We start from the raw sequence: 21,960 nt of genomic DNA, 5'->3' as shown, positions 1-21,960 counted from the left end.
TATTTTCTGAGATCCAGTTCACAGGTAGGACTAGTTAGAAAAGTGAGAGAGAGAATAGAATGAAGAAGAATTAGCACAGTGGCCCTCTCTCCTTTTGAAAGTCAGGAAAGTTTATGACACCTTCGTAGCCCTTGCATAAGAACCCAGAGGTAGTAAAGGAATGTGTACTGAAATTTATTTGCTGACCATATTGGAGACCAGAGGCAAGCGCATTCTAGCCTGAAGTTTGGTATTATTCACTCACCAGACAGCCATGGCAGCTTATTTCAAAATAAATACAAAAGGCCTAGCAAGGCTCTATAAACCATAGGCTGTATAAACTCAGCTTGACACATTCCCCTGCTTCCAGGTGAACAGTTACTAGCCGGAAAATAAAGCTGTCTTCCACGCACAGGGTAATCAATGGCTCCAGGATAGCGCATTTCAAAACTGAAGGGATAATGAACCCCACACAGTGCTTGTGATTTCTAATGTGATTATTTTAAAACTACTAGGAAATAAAGTCCTACAATCCGAAAGGAAGATAACCAGACCAGGTTTGGGCTGTAAATTCACAGTCTCTTTCTGTCTCTATCTGGTGACCTTGCTCTCATCTGCTCATCCTCTGTGGCCACAGCTAATCAACTTGGGGTGGTGGTAACAAACCGGATCATTTCTGAAGTCCTTCTAAACTCTGGTTCTGTAATTCTGAGGGCCTCCTTTCCTTACCCAGTGAGCTCAGAAAGAACTCTTTGTTTCCATAGTAACACCATCACTTGGACAATACGATAATTTCCTTGTGAGGTGATGGCCTTGGTAATAGGAGTCAAATATTGGATTTTGTTGGGGATGCAGGTTAGTGGTAGAATGCTTGCCTGGCATGTGTAAGGTCCCGAGTTCAAGCCTCAGGTCTGGAACAATAATAAGCAATGGATGGGGTGGGGCAGAGTATGAGAATGGTTTTCACATCATGGGATACGCGAGGATGCACAAAATCTGAGTGCACCACAGCCCACTCACTAGAAAGTGTAGGTGCTCAGTGTCGGTGTGCGCTATTATTAGCAGCCGCGCCCGTCACCATCTCAGGATGTAATTACTGCTGTCCCTCGCTCTCTCTCTCTCTCTCTACCTTCCAAAGCAGATGAGACAACAAGTTAGAGAAGACATGCTCCCTTCCCACGAGAGGCTCACACACAGGTGGGGAAAGAGATAAATTACTCTAATGTGGGATGAGTCCCTGGGTTCACCCTCCAGCACTCCAAAATACAAGAAGATACCTTTAGCACAGTTTCCCAAGAGCTGTAATGGCCTTATATGTAAATGCCATCAGAAGTAGTCAATTTGGGGCTGGCAAGATAGTTCAGTGGTAAAAGCATTTGCCACCAAGCCTCACACACACACACACCCACGCACACGCACACACCCACACCCACCCCCACCCACCCACCCACACACACACACACACACACACAAATGTAATAAAATGATTTTAAGAAACAGCTTTGGGCTGAGACAGTGGCCAAAGTCAAATAAGCTGTGGAGGCATAAGGAACTGAATTTGGATTCCTAGTCAGATAACAGACAGACAGACGACAGAAAGGCAGATAACAGACTCATACACACACAAATGTAATAATTTTTTAAAAAATGAAATACCTATGTTAAGGCTGTGGAGATGGTTCAGTCAGGACAGTGCCTGCTACATACACATAAGCATTAAGAACCTGAATTTGGATGCCCAGCACCCATATAAAAGGCACTGAAAGCACCTGCCTATGTATAACATTAGTACTAGGAGGGCCGAGGGAGGGGATCAGCCTAGCAGAACCTGTGAGTCCTAGGATCGGGGAGAAACCATACCTCAAAAATAAAGTAGTGAATGATAGAAGATACCCAACATGGACCTATGTATGTGTGTTTATGTGTGTGTCCCAACTGAATGTGAGTCTCTCATGTGAAGAGAGCATGTCTTCTCTAACATGTTATTTCAAACACCCCCTGCCACACACACACCTGATTCCTCTACGCTTCCAGCCTACAGTTCCCAGAACATGGTGGATCCATGGTAAGTATTTGTTCATTAGAATGTTGGAGCCTTTCTAATCTGTCACCTTAGGGGATTCCAACAAAGTCAGTGGTTTACAGAAGAAATCTGAAAACATGAAACTGAGCTGTTTAACAGAAAAATTCCTTGGATGAAGTTGAAGGTTAATCTTAGTCAGGATTCTACTCCCCAGCAAAGGGTGCCATAGTGTGGTTCTAGGGTTATAATAAATGAGCATGATTAGCTACACAGAAAAGATAACTACTTGGGCCTCCTTGAACATTGAAAATGATGTTCTGATTGGAATACATCAAAGCGAAGCCAATTATCTTAGCAACTGAGCTTCTGAAACTAATTCAACTTAAGATTCATTATCTTAAGTTGGCACCAGTTCAGGGAGAGTGCATTCCTAAATGCTTGTTAGCAAACCAAAAAGATGGTTTTTACACAGCAATGGAATGACCGTCTCACATCTGGCTATTGCCCACACTAGTGGAATATGCATAAAGGTTGATCCATCTGAACAAATCCTACTACCAAACACTGATGCGTGTGTGTGTGTGTGTGTGTGTGTGTGTGACATGCTTGCACATGTCAGTCCCAGGTGTGTCATTCCTCAGGAGCCATCCACCTTAGTTTTTAAGACAAGGTCTCTCCCTGGCCTGGAGCTCAACGAGGAGGCGTCATCGGCTGCTGGCAAGTCCCAGAGATGCACCTGTCTCCATCTCCCCTTTGCTGGATTATATCATGCTCAAGCTTTACATGTGGTGAGCTGTGTATATGTGGCATGTATGCATGCATGTTTTGCATGTGTATGGGTGAATGTGTATTCTATTTACATACCTGTGTGTGTAAAAGCCCAATGTTGACCTCTGCAGCTGTCCTCCATCTTTTGAGGCAGGGTCTTTCACTGAAACTAGAGCTCACTGATTCCAGCTTGTCTAGTTAGCCAGGATCCCCGGGTCCATGTCCCAAGTGTTGGGGTTGCAGAGAGCCAACATGCCTGTCTGGACTTTACCCGGTGCTGGGGATCCTGAACTTCAGTCCTGAGTTACAGCAAGTGCTTTGCCTGCTGAGCCATCTCTCAAGGCCTTCTGCTCGGTTTTTTTTTTTTACACTGGTTCTGGGGGCTGAACTCAGGAACCTCCCCACTCCCTGCTCAGTCCCTTAAAATAACAGTGACAGAAAAGAAGAAAGATGTGATGACCAAAAGCAACAGTTAAGACTTCACTGCTGATTTCTTCTGGATTTACTGACACGACCGCATACAAATGACATCCATTCATACAGCTAGCCCACAGCCACAGGCAACGCAATCATTCTAGAAATGTCAGGCCATCCAGGAAAACGTTGAGCTCACAAAGATAGTCCTGGCCTTATAAAGCTCACTAGGCAGCAGGGGTCCCTTTAAAACACGTCTCTTACGGTGGGAAGAACTCCATTCACTGATCAGTCATAGACAGTTTGAAGACAAAGAGGCCGCCTGATGGCCGTTCTGGGAGGTGTGTGACCTCAGAGTATCCCTGGAAGACTGAAACTGGCTTCTGAGGTCTGCTTTCTCTGCAGCCAAGTAGGTTGACAGGGGCTTGAGCGCACGCATGTGACCTTATCTACATACAAGCATTAAAAAGCATGGCTCCATGGCTTGTGCTGAGATCTGAGCTGACAAATCACCCCGACCCAGTGCAAACCAACATGGGAGGGAGGCACCAGTTAACATCTCACAAGCAAGTTACTGAGTACGAGGCAGGAGCGCCAGACTGAACATAAGCTGTGCTGCTCTGCCCATAGTTAGGGGCCAAGAGGGCCAGGCCTTGACCATGGTGGCCTTAACTCCTGGCCCTTGCTGACTGCTCCACTTCCTTGTAGAAAACTGAACAGTTAAACTGTGGCATGTCACACCCTTCTCAACCCTCTGCGAGGGAGAAAGAGAGTGTGTGTGCCTGAGTTTGGTGGCAGCACTCTCAGCTACGGCGACTGTCGTGTGGGAAGCAGACAACAAAAAGGCTGATTGCCGGTAATGCACATTCATCTGCCAGAGGCGGTAGAATATGCACACAGTGATTAAAGGCATTATCCACAGCACAGCTCGGGCCCTGAAATGGACACCGGGCGTGGGTGGAGGAAATAAGACAGGAGGCTCCTCTTTCCCAAGATGGCATGGGAAGAATCAGATCTAGGACTGACCTGCTACACTGCCTCCTTCCTGGGGCAGGAGGGCAAACGCTACAGATTACCAAGCATGCAGTTTCAGAGTGAGTCACGAGTCCCCAGGACTCCCTCAGGGACATGCTGACCTAGCTTAGCTTTCATGTACTTAGGGAAAGAGGGGGTGGCTTCTCTCCCAGCTAACACCCCAGCATTCCGCTGCCCTTGTCGGTGTGTGATCTAGCCTGTCTCCCTAGACATGATGGAGATGGCACCACACATGGTATCTGATACAAGGGGGAGCCCTGAGTGAGTTGGGAAATAAGGCTATCCTGTAAGGACAAGACCTGAAGCTACTCCACAGTGGATGGTAGCAGAGCTATACTAAGTTATCTAAAACGACATAATAGCTCCCAGGGGCCTAACTAGAAGTAATATGCACAAGGTGGTGGGGTGGAGATTTTAGGTGTGTTAGCCAGAGATGAACAGAAGTCAGACAGTCATGCAGAGAAGCTCTGTCCAGGACTATCAAATAGACTCTAGGAATTGTACTCCCAACAAGGTCATTCTGAACATCCAGTGGCTCCAACACTCCTGATGGAGAATAGCAGAGCTGGCCTGCCTCTGTGTCCACCCAGCAGCCCTGTACTAAATTTCCTTCTCATTTTGCCTCAGATTGGTAGGAAATGTGTGCTTATGAGGATAATCTCTGGTCCAGGAGACAATTCTACTTCAGAGTGGATTAAGAAACTGTTAGCCCAGTTTATACGTCTTCTGCCTTGAGCTGGTCATGGGACTTAGTGTCCCGGGGGCCACAGCTTCAAAACTGTAAGTCTGGATAATATTTCAGGCCAGAGGAATAAGTTTATTATGCATTTTTCTCCTTTTTAATTTTTTGACAATTTTTTACATGTGTACAATGTATTGTGATCATATTTGCCCCCATTGCCTGCTCTTGTTTCCTTCCCATTCCTGCTGACCCCTCCTCCTCCCTAAGTAGTCTTCCTCCTGCTGACCCCTTCTCCCTAACTAGTCTCCCTCCTGCTGATCTCCTCCTCTTCCCTAACTAGTCTCTCTGCTGCTGACCCCTCCTCCTCCCTAACTAGTCTTCCTCCTGCTGACCCCTTCTCCCTAACTAGTCTCCCTACTGCTGACTGCCCTCCTCCCTAACTAGTCTTCCTCCTGCTGACCCCTTCTCCCTAACTAGTTTACCTTCTTCTGATCCCTCCTCCCTAACTAGTCTCCCTTCTGCTGTCCCCCTCCTTTTCCCTATCTAGTCTCCCTCTTGCTGACCCCTCCTCTCTAACTAGTCTTCCTCCTACTGTCACGTCCTGTCACGTCCTGTTGCTTCTTTGTGTAGACCATGTGCAGGCAGCGGCAGCTGCAGTGTTCTCATGGTTCCCATACCCGCGGCATATCCAGAGGGCAGATTTCAGAACTCTTCCTCATCTTGGTCTCCTATCATCTTCCCTCCCCTCTACAATGCTCCCTGGATTTTGAAGTTTGAAAGACTAATAACTCAGCCCCTGGCAAGGAGCGGGGAAAGTCTGTGAAGAGATCTCCAGCCAATGACAGGGCCATAGTGACCAGTGAAAGGCTGTGTAACAATGGGTGTGAAAACATCCTGTCACCTGGAAAAGCGCTCACAAATGACTTTACCAGTGAAGGATGCTGAGCCACCAATTCCCCTCATGTGAAGACCCGAGGACAGCAATCTAACACACATGATAAAAACAAGTATCCCTGAACCAGGATTGTGGGTTGGACTGGTTCTGCCAACTCTGAAAAGGTCTTCCTCAAGTTAAAAGGTCTTTCCTCACTTATAATTTCAATCCCAGAGACTTAAGAGGCATCTATGTGCTTCATCTCTCTTAGTCAAGAACTTCCTAGAAGAAGACACTTTAGGTCTCCCCCATGGCTATATGCAGTGTGTGGACCTGTGTGGGTAGGAGAAGGCACTTCCCAGGGGCAGCAGCAGCTGTGAAAGAAGGCCACAAGTCACATAGAGTGGGGGCTGCAGGACACTTGGGGTGGGGTTGAGCAGTCCAGGTAGCTGCCTCCTCTCTTGTGCTCCCCCCGCCCCTGAAGCTTGTTACTAATTTCAAGTTGACAATCTCTGTCCCAAACATTTAACACAAGCAAGTTTCACACTTCAGAGGACTGGGGGAGGGGATGCTATTCAGGGAATGTTTGTGTAGACTTGACCAGTCTGGAAATATGACTTTGAAATGGACCAGCATCAGAAACTTCTGCAGTACTGACGTGATGCCCCAACAATTTCCAATTTTGAAACATTTTGGATTTGAGTTGAGCAATGCTCCGTGTGTGTCACTTAATGTGGAAGCATTTCCCATTATGGGACTCAGATAAACCAGGTGTGAGAATATACCTGTCATCTCAGTGCTCGCGAGGCCAAGGCAGGAGGAATGCAAATTCACGTTCAGTTTAGGTTACATAATGAGACTCTGTCTACACACACACACACACACACACACACACACACACACACACACACCTCAAAGGTAAAGATATTCAAATGGAGGAGAGACATTGAACATGAGGTTGCTGGGAAATGACCCACAGGCTATGAGTTACTGAGACTCAATCTGAGCAATAGGCCCACTGGGCCACGGGCCTCTGCCTCACTATGCTCCAGCTGTGGCTTAGCAACTCTGCTGACCAAAGCAGAGTCCACCGGATAACGTTCTAAAAGGAAATGATGGCTCATGTCTAGCTGGCCAGTTTCCGGTCCAGAGTCACTCACCTTTTTCTTCTTCTTCAGAATCACTTTCACACCATCCACGGAGACCATGATGCTCACTTTCTTCTTCTTGATGTTCTTGGCTTTAAACTCATACTGCAAAGAGAGCAGAGTAATGGATTCTGATTAGACCAGCCATCTGCAGCGCCACAGCTGGCCACCAGCCTGGCAGCAAGGGCTGCAATGCTGTGCAGTCCATAACAAGCACCTCTGGGGACGAACGAGCATGTGGACAACTCCAGAGAAGGCTCTGGGGGAAAGAACCTCCAGGTTAGAACAGGAACCCAAGTAGTCATCAGCTCCCCCTTGGCCATCACCTAGGACCATGTCAGCAGACCTAAACATTCTCAGATGGACCTAAGCCATTCCATGAGATACAAATACAGCCTGCCTTGAAAGTCTCCCCTATATACCAAAACCTTCTCTCAACAATTCACCCTGCTGTTTAATGACTCACTGTCAGGCAAGTACTCCTGTGTCTAACCAAATGCTACTGGCACACCATTCCACCCCCAGGGAAGATTAAGGGCTGGAACCAGCCTTCACACCAGGCTTTTTGCATAAGAAAAAAAAATTGTGAATTCTAAGCTATTCTCCATGAGTTCCACCTCCAAAGTCCTTTACCTGCAGGTCAGTCTCCAAACCTACCCACGGTTTAATTCATCTGAACATTGCCAGGCTGGAAGATAGTGGGGTGAGGGAGGAGCTAGACCAATGATACTCAGATACTCATACAGTTTGCATTGGAAGATAGTGGGGGTGGGGGGAGGATAGTCCAATGATACTCATACAGTTTGCATTGGAAGATGTGTGGGGGGGATCTAGATCAATGATACTCATACGGCTTGCGTTGCCTCACACCTCCAAGTTTTCAGCTCGCATCTGCAGTCCTGAACAGGACGTTGCATCAGTCTGCCTTGCTGCAGAACACCCGCTCAGACTACACCCCAAGTCTTTCCATGAAATTTCCCCGATCACAGTCACTTTTTATGCCTGTACAGATGTTTATTGCTGGCAGTCCAATTCATCATTTTCCTCAATGAACTTCATTCTGAGTACTCCTCACATTTAGCAAAACCATTTTCAAGAGGCTTGATGAGCCATGCCTGTAGTTCTAGCATTCGAGAGGCTGGTGAGGGAGGGTTGGCAGGAGTTTGTGGCCAGAGTGGTTTACATAGTGAGCTCCAGGCTCACCTGGGCTACATAATGAGACCTTGTCTCAAAAATACAAAACAACAAGAAAACATAAAAGCACTTTCATTTGGTCTCCAATTTAGTATTACCACATTAAAAAAAATATCTGGAAAGCTCTCAAACATGTGTGATACAGACTAAAATAATCAATTGGTTCAGACACAGAGCCAAGACCTCCAGCTATGCCACCGTCCAGTCTTGGCTAAAGGCACCCAACTCCTCACTCGGCTCCTGAAACTCCATTATTTTGAAGTGAGTATGCTGCTAGGAATCACAGGAATCCATCCCAAAAGAAGGAAGAAAACACATTGATAACCTTACCAGAAGCCATAGCCTGACTTCCCTAGCCACGCCCTTCAAGAAGCAGACCTCAAGAGATGCCAAGCTGGTGATGTAGTTTAGCTGGAAGAGTGCTTGCCTGCCATGTGGAAGGTACAGTGGCACACACCTGTAATTCCAGCACGTGGGAAGTGGAGGCAGGGGGAGCAGAGGCAAGGGTCATCCTGGGCTAGATAACAAACTGAAGTTAGACTGGGTTTGAGATGTAAAGTCACTTGCCAAGCAAAGCTGCTGATGTGAGTTCCATCCCTGGAACCCACATAAAAGTGGAAGGAGAGGACTGATTCCATGAAGTTGTCCTCTGAGCTCCATATACATGTAAACACACAAATAACAAACAGAAGGAAACAAGCAAGCAAAGAGTTCCCCATTGCCCACAGTCTGTCCCTTACACCAAGATTTTTTTTTATTCTAAGTCATTTTATTTTATAAGAATTTGAGGATCTAATTAGTTCAAGAGCCATAACATACATGTAAGGACACATTTAAAATATGGACTGTTTGCTCGTTTATTCCGTCCAGCAATAGATGGACACTAGAGAAGGAATTGTGGCATAAGAAACAAAACAAACGAGGCACCTCCTTTAGCGCCTAGACCATTCCCCCTGAATACAGGAGGAAAGGGGAGAGAAAGGAGGGAGATTTGGTAGCAAAAGACAGCAAAGATTTCACAAGGAATCACCCTTGTCATTACTGGCCAACACCATTAAGTAGCTTTGCAGTGTAGAGCCCCTATATTTGGGGAAGAAGTCAAGTATCGTCAATAATAAAAATAAATTACATCCATTTTTGACTTGGTTTGAAGCTGAACTAAAATATAAAGCAAATATTTGGGATTCCATTTTTTTCAGAAATCTGATTCACCGCTATGCAAATAATCTGACATTTCAAAAATGTATTTTCAATAACATTTGAACCGCCAAGAATTTGCTAATCCTCCTGCTCTGCTTACAATGCTCGTACCTCTTGGATACCTGCTTCCTAGAGACAAGGACACAGCCTTACTAACGGAGGTCGTATAGCCTTCTTTCTATTATCAGCACGTGCTGTTGATCACAGCTGAATAATCTCTAGGTGTCAATACCATATATCTCTCAGTCTGATGGCCACACACCCCCAGCCTCAATCACAGTACTCTTCCAAACTGCTTCTTATCATGGGGACCTGGAAGAAGGGCAAACCCAGGTAACAATTACAAAGAAGACAGCGAAAGTCTGCCTCGGCCAGAATCCAAATGAAGAATAAAAGAGGAGGGTGGTGTGCATGGAAAGGTGAGGACGGGAGTCTGGCGTGGGACAGGAGCTCGGCTTCCTATCACAGTGCCCTCTAGCTGTTCAGCACCCGCACCCGTGGTGGACAGAATAGGAACTGCTTAGCAGGCACCTGGGGAACGACTCCAACTCAGTTTGTCCCTGGCCTGCAGCGTTCCACTCAGCTGCAGTCTAGATGAACTAACATGACCTTGGGTGAGAAAACAGTCGTGCCAATCTGCAAGACAGCTGACTTTGGACGTACGCCGACCAGGAGAGGGGAACCAGCCCTAGTTCCTGACCACACCTTCCCTTACCTCCGCTTATTCGAACGGAATAAACACACCTTCCAGCTGCACCCCTTTCTGAACAGGCCTTGAAAGTGTAGGCTGCTCCTGCAGCCACACACATGCTCAAGAGTCATGCCAATAGACTCTGGCAGAAGTTATGGGCACAAGAGCCTGGAGAGAGCCAGTGAAGGGCAAAACATGCCCCATGCAGGCCAGTCTCAACTGCTTTTCTGTCTTTGGTTTCTTCAAGGATGCCCGTTTCACATTTTCTTACATATTTCCCTTTTCCCCCTTTATAACAACAAAATTAAAGCAAATACATCAGTACCTGCTTCTGCTAGGCACTGTGCCATCTCTTCTACCCTCAATTTTACTGTATTTGGGTATGTATGGAAGGGGGTGGGTGCCCGTATGCATGCCTGTGAAGACCATCAGTCAACCTCAGGTACCATCTCTCAGGAAAGAATTGCCTTGTTTTTTAGGTAATGCCTCCCAGGTAGCTAGACTGGACTGGCCGGTCAGAGAACCGCAGGGATCTGCCTTGCTCCGTGTCCAAAGTGCTGCTTTTACAAGCACATACCACCATGGTATTTTTTTTTTTTTGACCAAACTCTGGTCCTTAAGCTTTCAAGGCCGTGCACTTTACTGATTGAGCATCTCTCCATCCACAACCCCAATTTTAGATAATTAATTGCCTGCTAAGCCAAACACAGGTGCCTCCTATTTCAAGACGAATCTTGTAATTGACTACATCTCTTTCCTATTTGGTCCACTTCTCTGCTGGATTCACCCTGGGATCAAATATCATGATTCATCACCTAAGCCTAGAAAGATGTCCCCAGCTAGTTCCTTGTGATTCTGAATCTTACCTGTATTTTTACAGTTCGTGTAAAATGGGATATGGTTGGTGCACGCCTCTATTCTCAGCACTTGGGAGGTGGGGCAGGCTGATTTCTATGATTTTTAAGTCATCCTGGTCTACATAAAGAGTTATAGGCCAGCCAGGGTTACATAATGAGACCCTATCTCAAAGACAAAACAGAACAGAACAATAATAAAAGAAAAAAAAGGCAAAACCTTCCACAAAATCTGGGGTCACTGAGATGACTCAGTGGGTAGGGTACTTGCCACCAAGCCTGGCGATATGAGTTCAGTTCCCAGAACCCACATGGTAGAAGAAGAGAATAGACTACTTCAAATTATCCTCTGACCTCTTCACGAGCTCTGTGTCATAAACACACACACACACACACACACACACACACACACATGCACGCATAACAACAACAAAAACAATATCGCAAAATGGAACTAAACTTTCTTACAACCGGAAGCACTTTCTGCCTCTATCACCATGCAAATGCTCCACACGCAGGGCTCTTACAGGTCTGTGGGTGCAACGATTACCAAAAAAGTGAGACATTATTTTCTCCCAGAACTCAGTGACATTGTCAACACAGGTGCCTCTTCTAACATCTGGCACAATGCTCTGGAGTGCTTCAAGTTGAAAAGGAACGAGAGAGGCAGGACGCAGGCCCCTGGGTCCCATCACACGCAACTGCCAGCACCGCCTGCACGCTGCCTGCAAAGGCTCCGAGCTCTGTCACACTCTGTTTTAGTCCACCTGCCTCCTGATGTCCCGACCACTTTCCACCTGCAGAGCTGGAATGGAGCTGCCATTCTTCCGGGAACTCCGGACATAAAAGCAAAATGCCGAAATATATTTGCCATTAAGCCATTTCTTTTCAGAGTAATTACCCTCCACTCAGACAACCATGCTTTCATGCTCATTAGGGGGAGAAGGAAGGGAAGGGGCTCCCAGAAAGAAGTCCTCCCTTTTCCTGGCTGCTGCTGCTCTGAGGTGGAGTGCTGTTGGGTAAGCGGGCTTGGGAGGAAGCATCTGTGTCCCTCGGGGCAAGAATCTTATCTGCTCAGGAGTTGCCAGGGGCTGAAGAACAAATAGAATCGCTGGTGCCACCACTGTGGATCAGGCCAGCAGCAGAGTGTATGCCAACAGGCCTGGCCCTCCACCCACTGTGGCCAGACTCTTTTGATACATTCACTTTGCTGGCCACGTTAAACCGGAGGACCCAACATTTGAGGGAACAAAACAAGACAAAGTCCTGGAACACCAACCCCTTGGAATGTCAAAGGGAAACTATGTGAGGTTCATAAAGAGCCTTGAGATCTTGTATAGGAACGAAGGCCACGGAACTCGGTGTGCTGTGCCAGTCAGTGAGGCCCAGGAAAGGGGAGGCTGGCTGGGGGATGTCAAAGGTGTCAGGAGGACGCACTCGAGAAGTGACAGGAACATGAGGATTGGCTAGAAGCCAAAGCTGAGTCCAGACCAGCAGCTTGGGTCCTGAGCATCTGCGGATTCCCAGACCCGCCTCCTACACCACGTATCTTGGTCTCAGCCCAGGTAGCTAAGGAAGGACTGGTAGTCAGTCCAAGGAGAAAAAGGTCCATGCCAGCAGGGCAACTGAACCCACTGAGATTGACAGCCACTGAAAAAACAACGCAACACCGGAGAGAAAGAGAGGCCGCAGAGTGACTTTAGAGCCAGACAAGGGTCAGGACTATCATACTCCGCACACACGCAGCAGTCAACTTTCACGGCAATTTGCTGCCACCCTGAAGAATGGGTGACAATATTGATTTTTTTTAACAGATTATATCTTTGCCCTTAGTTCATTTGTCACCCTGATGACAAACACTTTGGCCCTTCTCCTTCCTACACAAACATGAGCTCATCTCTACCACAAACTGGAAGTACCTCTGGAGAGATAGCTATGGCATAAAGAGTTTTCAGGAAGGCCATTTGCACTTATTGAGAGTTTAACAACATACACAGTGATATTAAAAAAAAAATCCAAGTGCAGCCATGCCCATAACACCATCATTCATGATAGTCAGAAGTTGGAAGCCACCTGTGTTCATGGATGGACGAATGGACACAGCAAATGTCATCCATATATACAGTGAGTACTATTCAGTCTTAAAGAGAAGGATGTTGTGCTAAGTGAAATAAGTCAGTCACAAAAGCACAAGTATTTTGTGATTACATTCTTATGAGGTACCCATGATTGTTAAATTTCTAGAGATAGATGGTAGTGGGATTGGTTACAGGGACTGGTGCTGGGATGATGGGGAGCTAGTATTTTATGGGTTAAGCTTCATGGATTTTTGTTAATTTGGATTTTTTTGAGAACAAAGTCTTGTGTGTGTGTGTGTGTATACACATCCAAGTCCATCTCAAGTTCAAAATCTCCCTGCTTCAGCTACAGGAACTCTAGAGTTACATCAAAAACACGGAGGAACTGGAAGAGGAGGGTGGCAATGGCCTCGCACAACAATACTTACCACCACACAATTCTAGATTGAAAAATGGTTAAGATGATAATTTGTTTTTGTAACACATCCTTTCCCACAATTCAAAGACACAAAACTGGATGTGAGGGTGATCTGGCTCCTACATCTCTCACCCCAGGGATCACCAAGGTTGGTTCAGCTGATCTGGCAGGCTAGGCCGTGTTCCCATCCTCCCTCAGTGCTCCACGTATGTCTCTCCCATGGCTGTGCACTCAGTTGAAGAGGATGGAGACTTTCCCCAGTAGAGGAGGACTGGTCTTCAGTCCAGGGTATACAAGTAGTGTGCTCCCCTGCTAGGACCTCCAGACAGGCTCTCAAAGACACAAAACAGAAAGCCTCATGTATCAAATAGAGTTCTGCTGCCAGCGAGTCCACCTTAACCACATTCACAGAAGCCTTCTGCATTCAGCATGCAAGGTAAACATGCCAGCTATCTCCACACATCCACATATTTACACCTGTTAATTACCCTGCCTAGGATGCCCTCCCTGCACATCTGCTAGCCAAGTCCTCCTTCCTGAACTATCTGCTCAGGACGGTGCCCTTTATCATAACCCCCAGAATTCCACCAACTCAGTTATTACAGCTAACGCAAGTCTCTATTCACCACCCAATGTGGGTTGTTGGCTTACTTATTTCTATCAAAGGTCATACTTTCCTTGAGAGCAAGAAATATGACTCACATATATTTGTATGCAAGAACATGGTACTAAGCCCAGGAGGGTGATAAATAAAGGCCAAATAAGTGAGCAGACACAATTAACAGTGGTTATTCACAGAACTTGAGAAAAGAGGACATAGTAAACAAGGGTAAAAAAGATAAAAAGCTCTCTTGAAGTTAACAGACAACATGGATGCCAAACCATGCAAAGGCATTTAATAAGAGTCAACCTAGCTGGGCTGTAATCTCAACATCTGGAGGTTGTGGTAGGGGGAGGGGGAGTTTGAGATCAGTGTGGGTTATAGAGGGAGTTCCAGACCAGCCAGAGATACACAGTGTGACATTGTCTGAAAAAGCAACCAACCAACCAATGAAACAAACAGGGCATGCTCTTTTAAACTGTCTGCTCCACAGAGCACTGCTGAATTCCCATCTATGCCCACAGTGGTCTTCTGCAAATGAAAAACTTCAAATTTGCCATGACTGGTCAAGCGGGATCACAGGTTCAAGCCCATCGGGGACACACCAAGTTTAAGATTCTTGAGCTTCATATGGTGTTGTTATTTTACCACACTTTCTTTTGGAGGAGCCTGCTACCCAATTCCCAAATAAATACACATGGAGCCTTATTCTTTCCTATAATTACCCAGCCTTAGCTTGGCTTCTTTTTAACCAGCTTTTCGCAACTTAAATTCTCTCATCTATCTTTTGCCTCTGGGCTTTTATCTTTCTCTATTTCTGTATACCCTTCTTTCTTACTCAGTTTCTCGTTGTGTAGCTGGATGGCTGACCCCTGATGTTCTTTTTTCCCTTCCTCTTTCTTCATTCCTTGATCTCTTTCTCATCTTCTCTCCTATTTATTCTCTCTGCCTGCCAGCCCCACCTATTCTTTCTCCTGTCTTGCTATTGGCTGCTCAACTCTTTATTAGACCAATCAGGTGTTTTACATAGGCAAAGTAACACAGCTTCACAGAGTTAAACAAATGCAACATAAAAGAATACAACAAGTCGGGCCATGGTGGTGCATGCCTTTGATCCCAGCACTGGCGGGGGGGGGGGGGGGAGGCGCAGAGGCAGGTGGATGGATCTCTGTGAGTTTGAGGCCAGTCTGTTCTACAGAGTGAGTTCCAGAACAGTCAAGACTACTAAGAAAAAAAAAAAGAATGCAACACATTTTTGCATCATTAAAACAAATGTTTCACAGTATAAACAAATGTAACACATCTTAAAATAATATTCCACAACAATATGACTCAGTCAAACCCAAAATGGGCTTGCAGATGAGCTTTTAGGGTACCCAGCTTCTCTCGGTCCCAGCTCCTGTACGTATGAAATGAGAACTGGAGAGACAAAGGCCCTAGAGTAACGGTCCTGACACTGCTGTACCACTCAGTGGCCTGTAGGGTTCAGTTATAAGAAATCTCAGAACCACCACTGAGACCTAGAATAGAGCAGATGCCAGATCTCATCTGCGGAGTCTATGAGGGTTCCTGAGGAATTAATTTTTCCTCCAACAGCTTCAATACTCTAGCCACAGGCCGATAACAAAAACTATTCTATGGGCTTGAACTTTGGGTTCAGTCACTACAAGGCCTTGATTCTACATTTGAGAGATTGACTGGTTTGGATGTAGCAGAGTTTTTAATGGTCTAATGAAACGTTACAAACTTTTATTAGCTTAAGAGAATAAAACTGGATCTAAATAATAATCCATATAATCTGCAAAATCCTTTAAAGAGTGTTAATAGAAAGGTTATCTTTAAGAGGATATTGATCAGCCCAGCATGGTGGCACATACCTTTAACCTCAGCACTGGGGAGGCAGAGGCAGGAGGATCTCTATGAGTTTGAGGCTAACCTGGACTACAGAACTAGTTCCAGGATAGCCAGGGCTACACAGAGAAACTCTGTCTCAACAACACAAAACAAAAGATACTTATTGTTCTCGACACATGGAATTGCAGCTCCATCCAAGTTCAGCTCTGTGAACCGAGGAGATCTGGAGTCAAGTTTTAAACTACACATTGCAAATAAACACCCCGTACCCTACAACAGACAGCAGGAAAGATGCCAGACCTAATCTCACAGATGCTCATCCAGGGGATCTGGTGGATGTTGCTGTTCTTCTTGTTTCTAATGTGAATGGTGGTAAGACAGGAGGATCCGGTCACATTGTCTAAAGGACACGGGTTTCCTCTGTAAGTATATCTGATGGGGGTTATATAGTGAATGAATGTAAATAAGGTGACTTTCCAGTTACAGCTTCAAGTGATGAAAGCTGTCAGGTACAGACTGATGGACTGAATACTGATGCACTCTTCTTCCATGTCTGGCCAACAGACAGCAGACCCAGGTAACTGCCTCATACAGAAAGAGATGGTGAACAGATCTGAAACTTTCCTGGTATCTTCTCGGTTCCCAAGGCAAAGACTGTAAGAGAGACTTTTGTAATATTTAAAGGCCCCTGGGCTTGTGACAATCACAACTTCAGACCCACTATTTTCACAGAACCCATGGTCTAGGCCGATTACAAAACTCTGATAGTGGCACCTAACTATAACCCGAACACTTGGAGGGATGAGAGAGGAGGATCACAAGTACAAGGTCATCTTGGGTAACACAGCACATTTAAGCAGGCTTGAGCGTTAATAGGAAGACTTTGTCTCAAAAACACAAGGGCCAAGAAGCTGGGTGTGGTGGCGCACAGCTGTGGTGCCAGCATTTGGGAAGCAGAGGGAGAAGGACTGCCTCAAGTTGGAGTCCAGCTTGCACAGACTCAGTCTCAAAAACAAGACAAACAATAACCAAAGGCTAGAGGAACACATCAGTGGTAAAACACTACCTTCAAATCCTTGGGTTCAATCCTCAGCAAAAGGGTAAAAAGGAAAGTAAAGGAAAAAAGTGAACATGAGAAATATAAAACCTGTTGGCAATCTATGGGGACTCCAGCCTAGCCCACTGATAATGTATATGGAGACTGCACTTTTGTTTCCGGGCTGCCCAGAACCTAATAATCACACAGAAACTATATTAATTACAACACTATTTGGCCAATGGTTTAGGCATATTCCTTGCTAGCTCTTACATTTTAAATTATCCCATTTCTATTAACTTATGTATCACCACAAGGTTGTGGCTTACCAGTAATGTTCTGGCATCTTTCTCCTTTGGTGGCTACATGGCATCTTTTTGACTCCACCTACTCTCTCTCTCTATCTGTTTGGATTTTCCACTTGGCTTTACTCTGCCAAGCCATTGGCCAAAACAGCTTTACTCATCAACCAATAAAAGCAGCACATAGACAGAAGGACATCCCACATCACTCTGATGTCAGGCAAGAGATCTAAACAGTCATTGCTGTCCCAAGGGAACTTGTGTGTTCCAGCTACAAGATTCATCTCACTATCATGGGCTCCCCACACATCCTGTACTGGCTCCCAGACTGTGCTTCAGCCTTGATGGATTCAGAAGACTTTTAGATGATTTTTATTACAGCTACTTGAGATGATCACTCAAGACCTGCCCAAAGCTGTCTTCAATAGGTTTAGAAGGATCACTCCCCTTCGCCTGTGACATCCAGTGTGCGTGTATGATGAGATCTATAAGTAAATCTCTTACTCTCACCATAAAGTGAGAAACGTGCTCCCTGCCATGATGGTCAGTTTGGTCTCAGTCCCATAGGAAGGGACCCAGTTGGCCATGGATTGGGATCTCTAAGACCCTGGACCAAAATGAGCCTTTCTTTCTTTAAGGTGTCCCTGTCAGAGGCTTTTATCCTAGTGATGAGAAACTCACATACCTTAGCACACACAAAAACAATAAAAAGAGTCACCTTAGAATAAAACAATGTGTCAGGATCACAGGTACACTACTTTTTAATATATCTGTTATTGCAACTGCTGAAACAGAGATTCTTAAGAAAGGATCATTGTGATTCGCCATCATCCATTTGCTAAACTGAAGGCTGTTAAAACCATTACTAGTATGCTGGAAGCAAATCCTGCTAGGTGGTAGGTGTCAAGTCCTGCCCATGCACACACACACACACACACACACACACACCACACACACGCCCGCGCTCACATACACACACAGTCTCATACCCTTTGTATGCCTGTATGTTTAACCTCAAAAAAGTTTTTATAGGAAACCTGTGTTTGAAACATCTGGATTCACAAGTGTTGTCCAAGATTTTTAATCACACAGATGAGAAGCTGGTGCCCAGGGCCGGTAAAAGACTCCCTTCCAGGTCCCTCTGCAGAAAACCAAAGCCTGGAACTCACATCTCCTAATTCTTAGCTTTGTGATTTTTATGTTGCCTGACATCTGTACTTTTCACTGGCCTCATATCATTGCTCCAGGAAGTCAAATTATTCATTAACATCTCCATTCATTCATGTATGTTTAATGAGTTCTTTGATGTGTGCGCAACCCTATCTTAAAACAGGAAGCGAGAAGAGGAAGAGGAACTCATTGGAAAACATAGGGTCAGGGACATTTCCAGGGTCTTAGTTGGAAATCTGCAACATCCTCCCCACCAGTTCTTCCCACCCTAATGGCACAACCTGCCCTCTCTCTTTTGCTGCTTCCCACCCTCTCCAACGCTCAGAAATATATGCCAATAATCCGGGGAAAGTACTGAATACCAACAAGGTCAGAAAAACATGGTCCAAGGACCTGCTGAACGGAGATGGCTTCCAGGCAGGAAGTAGACAAGTTCATTGCTGTCTGAAAGACAGAGAAGGCAGAGGAGAAGTTTGTCCAAACACAGATGCTCTGTGGGTAGGAGGCATTTTCATAGCATCAAGAGGCCAGAATGATGGAAGAGGGGCAAATTAAAGCAGGCCCTCAGAGGAAAGGCAGTGGCAGCCCCGAGCATAGGCAATTTTGGGCTGTGTTCTCAGGGGAACGCCAGAATGGCAGTTGCTCCCCGTAGAGAAGAGACAAGACATGCCTTGGAATACAGATATTGCTTTTTTTTCCTGGCTGGGAGCATGTTGACAGGTCATGGGGAGCCGAACAGCCATCCCAAATGATTGAGGGCCTGACGGACTGATTTATCAAGCAACGTAAGTACCAGCACTAAAAATAACCCGTTGCTTCCAGGTTGCCTTTCCTTCTAGAAACTCCCACAGCCCATCAGAAACAGGAACAGGCCTCCCTCAGTCTGTGGGGTTGGCCCCTGGTCCACAGCAGATACCCTAAAACCATAAAGGCTGAAGTCCCTTATATAAAACAGTGCACTATAGACACATAACCTTTGCACAGCCTCTTGTATACGTTAAATCAGCTTTGGGTGACTTACAATCCGCTATTTGGTGTAAATGCTATGGAACAGTTGCTGTGCTCCTTCTTGTTAGGGACTGATGAGAAAAACGTATGCTCATGTTTAGGACAGATGTTCAATTTTTCCTCCATGGTTGTGTGGCTCACATGTAGTTGGGAAAGCACACTACATTAGAACCCCTTTCTTTAAGTTCATTCAGAGACGGAGGAGGACCAATCTAAAAATGTAACGCAATTAACTCAAGTCCAGTCAGTTCTGTCATTCTCTCTGCTCTCCTCTCACTGGCTCATATGACTTAGCACACAAGTGGGAGAGCGAGACATCAGACTTGCCATTCAGAAGTGGGACAGGCACAACACTGCTCTCAGGGATGACTCAGACCTCACACAGCAGAAAGAAAAAGCTTTCCCAGGATTGAGTAGAATCACAGTTTAAGGTGTTCTTCCTTAAGGAAAAATGATTATGAAAAAAAAGTGATGGACCCTTCTGTCTGTAAGGTTTGACCTCCCTCTCTCTGTGAAGGGTGTCCTTCATGGCCCCCAGCACCTCTCAGTGTCCACCACACACATCCCACCCACCTTAAACAGAAACACTTCCTTGAAGTCCTTTGACAAAGCCTCACCGAACCCTAATGAGAGTTCCATGACAAGCATTTGGATTGCTTTGTGCAACCTTGACAAGCCCTCTGATCTCTCCGGGTATCATTCTCCCTTTTGCACACTGAGTACATTGCTTTAGATTGCATCTGAGAAACTTCCTGGAGAACGCAAACTTCAGAACCCTTGTCAGAAACCGTAGAATGGGCACATTTAAGGAAGTGGAAATAAATGGACAGAAACAAAGAAATGAAGGAGTTTGGTGATGTCAGATGGACCTCAGAAGCAAGGGACAAAGATGGAGAAGGAAAAGGGTGCAGATATGGAAGAAATTGAAATGGGGCTTTGGGATGTAAGTAGGAGGGCATCTCAGGCTAAAGGGTTTTTTAAAGAGTGAAAAATAGAGAGGCAGATGTTGAATATGATTTTGGCACCAGCACTGAGAATTCAGAAGGAAAGACACTGGAAACAAGAAATTCAAGAAAGAGCAGGAACATGTATCAAACATTGGGTTACACAATTTTCTTACTTCTGGATGAGATCACTTTATAGGCTGAGAAGCAGGATGAAGAAATGGTCTCTAAATTCCATGCCTGGAAAAAGCAGCAATGCATTCGATGAGCACACCAGGGCACAAAGGATGTCCTATGCATCTTGCACCAGAGAACCAGGGAACAAGAGTCAGAGAAAATTTTTGGAGGCCCGGAAGTCATTCACTGGGACCCTTTTCAAAGCCCTTCTCAAGTCCTTGAAACACTGACTGTCCTCTACAACTGAAGGTAAGAAAGGTAAGAGACTAGGTTGTGTTCATCTCTTAGGACCTAGAGAGTTCCAGGCATGAGGCAGGTGCAGAAACCACAAGAGGAGGACTAGAGGCCTTAGTGAACACCCAGGGTAAAGGGGAAGGCAGGATGAAGGAAGGCTTCTAAGGAGATGCTGAAGAAATTATGGGGAGGACACTAATAAAACCAGAACTGACCCAGTAGACCTTTGAGCCCAGCACTCAGGAGGCAGAGGCAGGCAGGTCTCTGTGAGTTCAAGGCCAGCCTGGCCTACAAAGTGAATTCTAGGGCATCCAGAGCTACACAGAGATACCCTGAGTCAATGAGCTCTGAGGATTCACCTATGTGCCTGTTGCCCCCAGCTTTCATCTGGATTCTGGGATCCAAACTGAGATTCTCATTCTTATACAGCAGACACTTCACTAAGTAAACTGTCTCCTCAACTCCAGGACTTAGTTCTAACCACAGTGAAGTATCTATTCTAACTCATGCCCAGTACCAGCCACAGCTGTTAAGAGTCAATAAGTTTTTTTCTAATTAAGATGTTATTTTATGCTTTGAGGGCCATGTTTTTTCCCCCTTTTTGGCTATGTAACTCCACCATAGAAACATGTAAGTAAAAACAGGCCATTACAGGTAAATATATGTGGCTATGTATCAATAAAACTTCATTTATAAAAATGATCAGATTTGACCCATGAGCCATTTGTTGCCCACCTGTGATTCCAGCATTCAGGAAGCTGAGGCAAGGGAATCACAAGTTTGAGGTCAGACTGGATAATATAATAAGACTGTCTCAATTTTTAAATATTTATCGTGTAAAGAAATGGAAACTATGTAGTTCATACATGATACAGTAAAACTAAAGAAAATTATAAGTGAATAGTAAAAACTTTAGTAAAAGGATAGAACTATATTGATATAAGCATTGGAAAGCATAAATAGATCTCAAAGACATTACACTGCTAGGTGGGAGTCAGTCTCAATAGATCACATTCTGTTTGATTCTGGCTGCCTGACATTCTCCATCGGAGAGAATCACAGTGAAAGAACAGATCGGCATGGGGCTGGAATGATAACTCTGTGATTAGAGCACTTCCTGCTCTTGCAGAAGACCAGAGTTTGGCTCCTAGCACCCACATGGTGGCTTACAGCTGCCTGTCACTCTAATTTCCAGGGACCCAGTGCCTTTTTCTGACCTCCACGGGCATCAAGGACACACATGCTGCACATGAATGCTTGCAGGCCAAATACTCTG

The 21,960-nt window shown here is 45.6% G+C and overlaps 1 protein-coding gene across 3 annotated transcripts in view; it reads right to left on the bottom strand.

Moving 5' to 3' along the window:
- Positions 1–21,960, bottom strand: part of LOC119827302 (carboxyl-terminal PDZ ligand of neuronal nitric oxide synthase protein-like) — a 295,495-nt gene that overhangs the window by 87,137 nt on the left and 186,398 nt on the right. For all 3 annotated transcript variants that reach the window (XM_038348855.1, XM_038348856.1, XM_038348857.2), the window contains one exon: positions 6,936–7,028. In XM_038348855.1, the coding sequence (XP_038204783.1) occupies positions 6,936–7,028 (93 nt within the window). The remainder of the gene's footprint in view (positions 1–6,935; positions 7,029–21,960) is intronic.

The sequence above is a fragment of the Arvicola amphibius genome, chromosome 12 (assembly GCF_903992535.2).
Source record: "Arvicola amphibius chromosome 12, mArvAmp1.2, whole genome shotgun sequence".
Lineage (NCBI taxonomy): Eukaryota > Metazoa > Chordata > Mammalia > Rodentia > Cricetidae > Arvicola > Arvicola amphibius.
Note: the sequence above shows the minus strand (reverse complement) of the source record. Positions and strands in the feature narration are given on the sequence as shown.